The following is a 10340-nucleotide window of genomic DNA, read 5'->3' as shown; positions in this document are numbered from 1 at the left end:
GTGGAGAGTGTAACATCTGATATTATGATAGTCTTCCTATGTGGATTATAACAGACACAGATAAGGACAGGACTAGAGAACTACACATGCAGGACGTGTTACCAGACCCTGGTGCCATTTCCTCTGGTATAACAAGACATGCTCAAGTCCTTCTGTTTACTTTAGAAACAATGGGCGGCAGGGAGCCAATGACTTGCCCTGGGGCTGACTCCAACACTACGCATGAAGGACACTTACCTCTGGCCTCACCCAGATCGGAGGCTTCTCCTAAAACATTGTAAGGGTGAACTGATAGGGAGAGAAAAAAAACAAAAAAAAAACAACTTGCAGTTGGCACTAGGGGGCGCTCACTACATATGTGTATGGGTATCATTGGCATCAATGGGAGAAGCCATCAATAACGGTTCTGTGGGCAGGTGGGGGAAGTTCCCCATAAATTGGCACAGCTTTCACTATGGTTTTCATTCCTGAAGATGCGCTGCTCCTCCGCCGTACAAATTGTAGTGACAAGTGTAGGGACTGCAGCATTATGCCCATAGACTTCAATAGGACAATGCTGCAGTACCTGCACTCGCCACTACAGTTTGTACAGCAGCACAGTCTGTAGTATATAATACTAAGGGCCGCACTGTCTCTGTACTGTACAGGGCATCAGTACTACAAACCAGATAACCCCTTTAACTACCGCAGTCTGGGGTGATCACGCACCTTGACATTCACTGATCTTCAGGACTTATATTTCCAGGAGGAATACCAGAGGAATGTCATGCCCATGGACAAGCCAACGGGAAGGAGTTATAGGTAACCAACCCAATAAGAGGGTCACAAGTGGCCACCCCTGCGAAACCTGAAAGAGCCTCTTGGGATGGTGTGAGGACAACTGTGACTACTGCCACCTGCTGGAGACAAAGAGGTACCACATAGCACGTGAACATTAGTCAGTCCACGCTATAGTTTGCTATCCTGGGCTGTCACTAATTCAAGACCCGACACAGCCTATGTGTAAAGGTAGCACTGTAATCCCGGACAGCCCCCGTGCCGCCCATATACACGGCCATCAATGTGCTGCTGTTTAACCGATACGTAAAAAAAAAAAAAAAAAAAAAATTTTTTCCATCCTTTGTGGTGATCTATAGACAAAGTGTGTCATTTTATTCATTGATCTCTTTTTAAAATAAAAAAAAGTTTCTGTTCTGGTCATTTGTTATGTAGGTGGTGTACAGTTTAAGGTTGCTGGAGGTGGGGCGACACGATGTGAAATTTATTTGAAACACATTGTGTGCCCCCCCCCCCCCCCCCAATAAGGTCATACCTGGGGGCGGACATTTTAATATTTTTTTAAGATTTTTCTGATTTCCTCCTCCAGCAGTGCAGCCTCGCAGTATACAGCACGCAACTCATCTGGATGCTCTAGGACCCAGCAGCTCCCAGCCCCTGACAGATCACATGACTGCCAGGCCGAGAGCATGGCGGCTCCCATAGCGCTCATTGATAGGCCTGTCCGCCATGATCACATGGACGTCCGGGAGTCCACAAGCAGCCGATAAGTAGTTAAAGGAGCCCTCTAGCCAAAACACCAACACTAGGCATTGAGGTGGTGTACGGGAAAGGCCAAGGCCCAGCTTTCTAACATAATCGATTGTTCAGGATCAGGCAGTGTTGTAGGTATTCGTTCACTCGCCAAGTCCCTCATGTCATCAATGACATATAACCTACGTTTATTCATCTTTTTGGGACCCCCCCCCCCAGGTTGCACGAGGCCCATGTCCTTGCTGTAGTCACTGACTATATAAGTGATGTAACCTATATACATGCCAGCCCTGGAACGGACACATAAGCCATCATGACTATTGCTAGAACCATGGGTGACAAAGGGATCAGTCCATAACACAGCTGCAGCCTTGTGACAATGTATCGGCCCCCCGTATAGCAGCACATACAATAAGAAGGCTCCGGACCACCACGGGTTTATATTTTAAAACTGTGAACATGTCAGTTTTACTTAGTAAATCATTGTGGCATTATAAACCAGGGCGCATCACAATGTACCATGTGCACAGAGAGACAGACAAAGCCTAAGGACAGGGTTTTGTCGCCCCCGCCGGCACCCCTAGTAACTCACAAATATGGTGGAGAAGGTTTCACACGATTATCTTACACAATAGCAAGTTCCCATGTTGCCCCTTTTTCAGTCCGAGCGATGCCGGGGTCTCACAACCTCGGAGCTGCGAATGGCCGACGTAGGCGTCCCGGGAAATGTGGTGTCGCCCATGTGACAAGTCTCTGGCATGCCGGTGTCACACACACACACAAAGGAATGCAAAACTCAGATATATCTTACACTATATAACAACAGTCAGGTATTTTGTTTCCTGCACCAAGAACTGGTCACACATTGTCCATCGACCCCCGTGGAAATATCTAGTCGCGCGGCGGCTTGCGGCGTTTCTTTCGAAAAAGCGATTGGAGCGTATCTCAGTCACTGGATGGGACGGCCAGTGTGGCATTGCAGGACAATGAGGCACCGGCCCCTTCCAGTGCTGGCAAGGTGACGTGTCTATGCGAGAGTCCAGCCATCTCAGCTCTATGGTACAGTGAAGGGCGGACATGTCCGGGGCCGAGGGGTCGGCTACCCTGCTAGCTTGCTGGTCACCAGTGACGATTTCCTCTGTGGAAGGTCCTGCGGCGTGGGGATGTGGTCCCCTGTGACAAGGTTCTTATCCGGCCCGGCGCAGGGCAGCTGCTTGTTCTTCATCTTGGCCTTGGCCATGTTGTAGTCTCCCGAATCAAAGTACTTTTGCTGCAACGACAAAGGTTTATGACAGAAGCTGAACCTCATAATATAAGGGGGGTATACAAGGAAAATATATGGGGGGGGCCCTCATCTACACTGCCCCCTAATATTAAACCCATAAGAAAAAGATCTTTTCAAGCACAGGATACCCATATCTAATATTTTTTACCAAAGGGTTACTCGCCTCTCCTGAGCTCCAGTGTGACTCCCTGCTGTCTTCGGGTCTTCTAAATGTTATCAGGGACTGCTGAGGCCTGTGATTGGACCTTAGTGGTCACATGGGTCATGCAACGTTGGCAGGCTTGTGTCTTTGCATCACAACGCCACGTGATTGACCCTCAGCGGACATCTGGCAGAAGACCCGAAAACAACAGGGAGTCGCTCCAGAGACCAGGAGAGGTGAGTAACAGTTGTGTTTTTGTTCTTATTATACATAAGCCTGAGTCTAGTCTAGAGATCTCCATACAAGCCATAGTTGATTTTGCACATTGTGGGGGTATAAAAACATGTATTATACCCCAGTATTAACATTACTGCCCCAAACCTTAGAATCTGACCCAGTACGAGGGTGGAGGTTGTGAGAGGACCGCCCAATATAAGCTGGTAGCAGACCACTAGCACACAGCGGTTCTGGAGGACTCTTACTACATTTTCGCTGAAAGAGTAGCGAGACACCGCGGCAGAACACAACTCACACCAAGAAATTGGCACAAGTTTTAATAATTCTGTCCTGTAGATGCTCCCACCTCAGCCCACCCTGATCCCTGCTTTGCCCACATCTGCAGACGGTGGCAGGAGAGGTGTAGATTGGGAAGTCTGAGGTGTAAAGGACCTTGTGCCAAACATGTGGCCCATTATCATCCCGCTAACAATGAATTCCCCCTTTGTGTTTCGGTATCTCACCATTATTTTTAGATCTCTGCTTGCCGTCAATCCCTGGAAACATTGCTGATATTACTCTATCTTATAAGATGACCTGCTGGCGGCCATCAGATTACTATAAGGAAATATATCTGGAGGATCTGATACCGGGGAGATTGAGCTGCGATGTAATGATCATGGGGCGATAGATCGATCGACAAAGCAGCTTTACCATTCCCAGAGCTGCGCTCACTATTCTGCTGGTGCAGTCACTGTGTACATACATTACATTACTTATCCTGTACTGATCCTGAGTTACATCCTGTATTATACTCCAGAGCTGCACTCACTATTCTGCTGGTACAGTCACTGTGTACATACATTACATTACTTATCCTGTATTATACTCCAGAGCTGCGCTCACTATTCTGCTGGTACAGTCACTGTGTACATACATTACTTATCCTGTACTGATCCTGGGTTACATCCTGTATTATACTCCAGAGCTGCACTCACTATTCTGCTGGTGCAGTCACTGTGTACATACATTACATTACTTATCCTGTACTGACCCTGAGTTACATCCTGTATTATACTCCAGAGCTGCGCTCACTATTCTGCTGGTGCAGTCACTGTGTACATACATTACATTACTTATCCTGTACTGACCCTGAGTTACATCCTGTATTATACTCCAGAGCTGCGCTCACTATTCTGCTGGTGCAGTCACTGTGTACATACATTACATTACTTATCCTGTATTATACTCCAGAGCTACACTCACTATTCTGCTGGTGCAGTCACTGTGTACATACATTACATTACTTATCCTGTATTATACTCCAGAGCTGCGCTCTCTATTCTGCTGGTGCAGTCATTGTGTACATACATTACATTACTTATCCTGTATTATACTCCAGAGCTGCGCTCACTATTCTGCTGGTGCAGTCATTGTGTACATACATTACATTACTTATCCTGTATTATACTCCAGAGCTGCGCGCACTGTTCTCTAGGCTTCACAGATGGAATTTCTAGTGCTCATTGCTTGATCGGTCTCTGTGCAGACTTTGCTCTGATGACTTGCGTTTAGGAGATGCAGTTTTCACCATGACACTGTCTGACATTGCAGCTCAGGCATATTCTACTAAATACCGCAGGTACTAGACACTGCCTAATGACAAGAGTGGGGCCCTTTTTGGAAAAGTAAAACACTAACCCCAGCCAGCCCCTTTGTGTAGAGCAGGCCATCTCACCCACAATACCCGCCATTACTCAGCTCGTAAACACTCACCCCTTTCTGAAGCCTCTTCATAAGGAAGTCGGAGCCTCCCGGCTTCTGCCCTAGATTGGGGTATTTGGCCTTCAGCTTCTGCTCCTCTGCTTTCTCCGGTGTTACTGCCTCCTTCTCTTGGGAGTCCTGGATAAAAGAGACAGAACAGAGGATGAGGAGTCGTGTCGATCCTGGCTGCTGGAAAGTAGCTCTGTGTTTTCCCTGCAGCAGCCACTACAGGTCAAATGCGGTATTACATTATATTCCATGTGACCATGGACGACCCGCGATCTTTTGAGCCTCCCCACCCCACAGAGGGCGTCCTGAGTGGGGAGATGACCCTCTAAGTGTCCAAATGATATTTAGTCAAAGCAACGGCAGCTAAGGAGGAGAGAAAGTGCAGATGGAGCCAGGCCAGACAGTCTGCCATGTGTGAACAAGTGCAACATCGGCCCTTGGGAAAACCTCAATACTAATCTCAACCACAAGCACCACCCTACTGAGCAGGGACTTTTGGAGAGGCGGTCGGTGCACCCAGCAGAGGACCTCAAGCGCGTCTGATCACTTATCTGTCTCTCTGGCAGTGTTCCCTCTTATCAGACCCCAGCAGCTGGTGGTGGCGCCCTCATGCAGACCACAAGGGTATTACTGTGCAGTGTTACAGAGACGTAATGAGGAGGGTGGCCCGACCCCCGGCCCTAAAGAGGAGTCCTGGGAGGGTGCAACCATCTTACTGCCTACATAGCAGGTAATGGAGCAGGAAGCAGATAGCGCTGTTCTATGTGTAGTGGCTGTACTGAGTTACTGCAGCTCATCCCACCCCCACCAATCTGGTATTAGTCTTTCCTTAGGATAGGTCATCAATATGTTCAGCCTGGAAATCCCCTTTAATATTAACCCCACAAAAACCAAGATGTAGCTGTATCCTGCTGAGAAAGAGTCCCGACATAGAAGAAACTAGGCCCCCCGGACTACACGTCTGTGCCGGGGATCTACAGCCAGAGAACAGGGCAGGTGAGAGGGGAAACGACCCCATTAATTTTTAACGGGGTTTTCTAGAACATACATATTGATGACTTATGCACACAGATCGGCTGATTGAAGGACAGCAAGATGCAAGTTTTTTGGGGGATGTACAAAGCTTAAAACATAACCTCACTGCAGGATAAGGCGTAAGTGTCTGATCTGTGGGGGTCCCACGTCGATTACAAGACTGGGGGTCCTGTGTCCTCATATCAGTAGAGCAGCGGTGAAGCGTTCCTCTCTAAAGCGCTGGTGGATATAACAGGGTACAGCACACGTACATAACCAGAAATACGGGACCGCCGTTCTAAATATCAATTGGCGGGGTCTTAGGGTTCAGAGTTCACCAATCAGACCCTTAGACTCCATGCACACGATCATACGTGCTTCCAATGTGGGGCCGTGTTTACAGATCTGTGTGTACATTATATATATATATATATATATATATATATATATATATATATACACACACACACACACGTACGCACAGACATAAGTGCTGCTTCCAGGGGACAATATCTCCATAACACAGCACTTGACAACAAGCCACAATGGCTCCTTCATGAACCCTGGAGAGAACCCTGCCGTGCCTATATATAAGCCATAGTGCAGTATTACGTAGCCGCGTGTACACGGTGTAACAGGACAGCGCAGACATAACAATGCCATAAACTTTGTGCCTTCCTGGCAGCTTCATGTGATGTGACACCAGCAGCCGCGAGCCCAAGGGGTGGCTGCCAACACCCTGCGTGTCACCGGCCCCGAGTACATGCCCCATGGGTGTTTACACTGATATTAATATGCCAGGGCGAGTGTGGAGGATAAATTAGCGTTAACCCCTTATGGAATGACTCAATCTGTTTTTGTCTATTTTCTGCAGGACACGCGGGGCTCTTATTATTTACAGGGAGTCTGTCCGGTCCAAAATGCCTCGCAAACTGACAACCGAGACATTTAAGGGGTTCTCTGGCCCCAAATAGGATAGGCCCTCAATATGGGGGGGGATCCAACATCCGGGAGCACCACTGATCACTGTAGTGGTGAGTGTAGGTACTGCAGAGCTGCCCTATTGAAGTCTATACTGCAGTACCTACACTCACCACTAGAGTTTGTAAGGCGAGTGAAACGCGGACACAGGGTGCACAGGACCGCAAGTGTGAACACCCCCTTACAATGACTATGTCAAGTGGAGGATTCCATGCCCACATTTGCACAGTATGAGGGTTGTCATGCGTTTTCAGCTTAAGAAGAGTCCTTGCACCAAATATGACCTACAATATCTTCCCAGAAACTCTGCTGGGGTGGGGAGATTTGTAACCCCCCCCCCCCCCCATCTTGCCAAAGGTGGGCACGGGGGATGAAAGCATGTTTTATAAGGCGAGGTGTAGAGCCAGTAGGTGGCGCTGTCAGGGTTCCAGAAGAGTTAGCTGTCCAGTGTGGTGGGCCCGTCCTTGCAAACACACACCCACCGGAGACCAGCTCTGCCTCTCCTACATGCAACCCCAACCCACATGGTATGACATGGACATGGCCAGTGGTGTGTCATATTAAGGCTACAAGTGTGCACATGCAGCCAGGCCATGATATATCGGCATGTGGCTATAAACCATGTGTGCCCACTCCAACCACCCGCTCAGGAATAGAACATGTCCCGTGTTTTGCCCCAGTCACATACACAGTCATAGAAATGTAGGCGTCAGTATGTCAAAAGCACACCGACAATGCACATGGTCATGTACAGGAGGCAGCGCCACCTACTGGATCCACAACACCTTATTATTACAACCACCATGTTTCCTCCCAAAAGCGAACAACCTGTTCAGACCATGCACGGCTCACTACAGGACAGGTGTGATCGGGTGCGATGGCCGCCTCTTGCTGACATCTTACAGACGGCATGAGACTGATCTAGGGGTAAGAAGTGACATGTGATGTCAGTCCCAATACTAGATCACTGCCCGCACCCTAATGAATGCCCCACGTAAGGGAATTGGTGTCTATGTGAATGCCTGACACATAGGCGTGGGTGCGTCTATTAAAGGGGGTTTCCATTCCCAAAGCAAAAGGCTAATGGATGGGCATAATGGCACCAGGGACCGCAGCGCAGCTCTAGTAGCTTCCGACATCCAGCTGGTATGTGCGGGGGCTGGGTGTCAGACCCCAAGAGACCATTACTGTGCCCGATATAAGGAAGGGGTTAAAGTGGACCCATCAGACCTCCTGTTATGTCTAATTTAAGGGTTTACTTATAGGGGTGTGTTTGCAGATGTCATAGTTAGAGACGAGTGAACACTGTTCGGAACAGCCCTTTCCGAACAGCACGCTCCCATAGAAATGAATGGAAGCGGCCGGCACGCGGGGGGGTTAAGCGGCCGCCGGCAAAGTCAGCGTCACAGGTGCTTCCATTCATTTCTATGGGTGCGTGCTGTTCGGATCGGCTGATCCGAACAGTGTTCGCTCATCTCTAGTCATAGTCACAACACGGCTTTAGACCCTGATGAGGCCCCCCGGACAAACAAAATATACCACTACTCTAATAGGCACCAGGTAGGCAGGGGCTCATCCCGACACCTCTGGTAGGAAATACCTGGAGTCCGCACAACAGAAGAATTCTTAGAACTCCGCGTTGCGAATATATTGGGCGTTACCAATTGTGGGCGTGGCCTTGCACGGTCTAATACGGGCAGCGTCAGACTGCACATGGCACCCAAACTGGTAATACCCAGTAGTCAATTTATTGACGCATTTCCAGGAGGAATAACAGAGGAACGGCACAGTTGTTATTTCAAGGAAGATATTTGTATTTATGAAAACGGACAAGTAGGAGGGGAGAGAAGTGCTCACTCCATACCTCACGTTGGCCGGTATACCTAATCCTTAGCCGACATGGGGTGATGGCGAACAAATCAGCACCAGACCTTTGACTATCAGGGGGTTGCATTAAGAAATGTGTATTCAAATAGTGGAACGTATTCCAGTCCAAAAAAACCAAACCATAAAACATTCACATTATCCGTATTCCCTCCTCTACCCATCCACTAGGCGTACACCATTAGTCCCCGTCATACACATCAAGAATATGAAATCCGTTTTTTAATATCTTTCTCCTAGGCTGAAATACAACCACTTGAAGTTACAGGCCTGAAGCCTAAGGCTGCACTACTGAGAGATTCTGATGACATCACACCCTGTTCTGAAGTCAAGCTGTTATTAAGGAACAGCCGCCGTCACTGGATGCAGAAATGGCTGTATTTGAGAATACAATCCATACCAGACCTCCATGAGACGTAGAATTCAGAATGGGTCACGTGATCAGGATCTGTCAGTAGTGCAGCCTCAGGTTTGGGGCCTGTAACTTCAAGGTGTCATAGCTCAGCCTAGGAATGAGATATTAGAAAGCGGTTTTCACGTTCTTGTAGAGCGCAGGATGGGGGTTGTGAACGTGACACCCACCAGCCATGGACATGAAAGGGCGGTTGTCAGATCCCATCCCCCACATGTATATGGTTTTCATTGCAGATGTTGATATATATATGCACACAGGCGTATACATATCTATACAATTGTAGGTGTGTGCACATGTATTGGTAACCCCAATACAATCATGGCAGCAGACAGGGGCCCTCAGGTGACCCCCCCACCCAAATGCACCGACAGCACCCACCTAATGCTGATCCATTGGCCTTCACATTGGCTGGCACACCTTTACCCCCTTGCCTGGACTCTGAGAGCGCATGCGCAGTCCCTAAGAGCCCCCTACACCCCATCTCTGCAGTCTGGCACCACTGCCACCATTACTCATAAGCTAGAGGGCGCCCTCACCTGCTTCTCCTCGCCGGTCTCCTCGATCTGCACGTCCCCTTCGTACTTCTCCGACATTATAGCAGCTCGGGGGAAGAGAGCAGCGAACGATATCGGCGACTTTCCCACGGTGCGCCCCTGTCCGTCCGACTTCTCCGCTTCAAAATGGCGACTACCGCGCCTGACGTCACGGCCTTTGGTCGGGGAGCCCCCCTCTCCCCTATCCCAGGAGAAAGGAAAAGGAGCCAACCAGAGGCCGCGCTGACGTCATAGCCGACCAATAGCGAAAGAGGACGGAAGCGAACCTGGCCAATGAGAGGACGCGGCAGGGTGTGGAGGCGGGATAGGGAGCGAGGGCAGCCAATCAGAAATAGGTCGTGACTGGATTCTGTTGCCATGGAAGAGATGCATCAGTGTGCAGAGATCCTTGTCTGTGCTGTCAGTGTGGCCATGGAGGAGAGCGCGGTGCGGGGAGGGAGGGGCAATACGGTATATACGGTATACAGCAGGTTATCATAGACATATACTGGAACACATCGAGGTAGAGAAGCATGAGATAGGCCTCAGCCGCTGCAGAACCTCATA

The 10340-nt window shown here is 49.1% G+C and overlaps 1 protein-coding gene across 1 annotated transcript; it reads right to left on the bottom strand.

Annotated features, from left to right (window-relative positions):
• Positions 1 to 1967: 1967 nt before the first annotated feature.
• Positions 1968 to 9943, bottom strand: ENSA (endosulfine alpha). Its single transcript, XM_075283111.1, has 3 exons — positions 9777 to 9943; positions 4950 to 5075; positions 1968 to 2800 (listed from the first exon to the last, which is right to left on the bottom strand). The coding sequence occupies exons 1-3, from the start codon at positions 9831 to 9833 to the stop codon at positions 2630 to 2632; spliced, it is 354 nt and encodes a 117-aa protein (XP_075139212.1). The 5' UTR covers positions 9834 to 9943; the 3' UTR covers positions 1968 to 2629.
• Positions 9944 to 10340: the final 397 nt, after the last annotated feature.

Source organism: Leptodactylus fuscus, chromosome 7 (assembly GCF_031893055.1).
Source record: "Leptodactylus fuscus isolate aLepFus1 chromosome 7, aLepFus1.hap2, whole genome shotgun sequence".
Classification (NCBI taxonomy): domain Eukaryota; kingdom Metazoa; phylum Chordata; class Amphibia; order Anura; family Leptodactylidae; genus Leptodactylus; species Leptodactylus fuscus.
This window is presented reverse-complemented; position numbering and strand designations above follow the sequence as displayed.

Bases quoted from the DNA above. Each gene is read 5' to 3' on its own strand.
- ENSA (XM_075283111.1), bottom strand. From the start codon at position 9,833: ATGTCGGAGAAGTACGAAGGGGACGTGCAGATCGAGGAGACCGGCGAG. The intron at 5,076-9,776 runs GTGAGGGCGCCC...TCTTTTATCCAG, and splicing joins AGACCGGCGAGGAGAAGCAG to GACTCCCAAGAGAAGGAGGC. The intron at 2,801-4,949 runs GTGAGTGTTTAC...TTGTCGTTGCAG, and splicing joins TGAAGAGGCTTCAGAAAGGG to CAAAAGTACTTTGATTCGGG.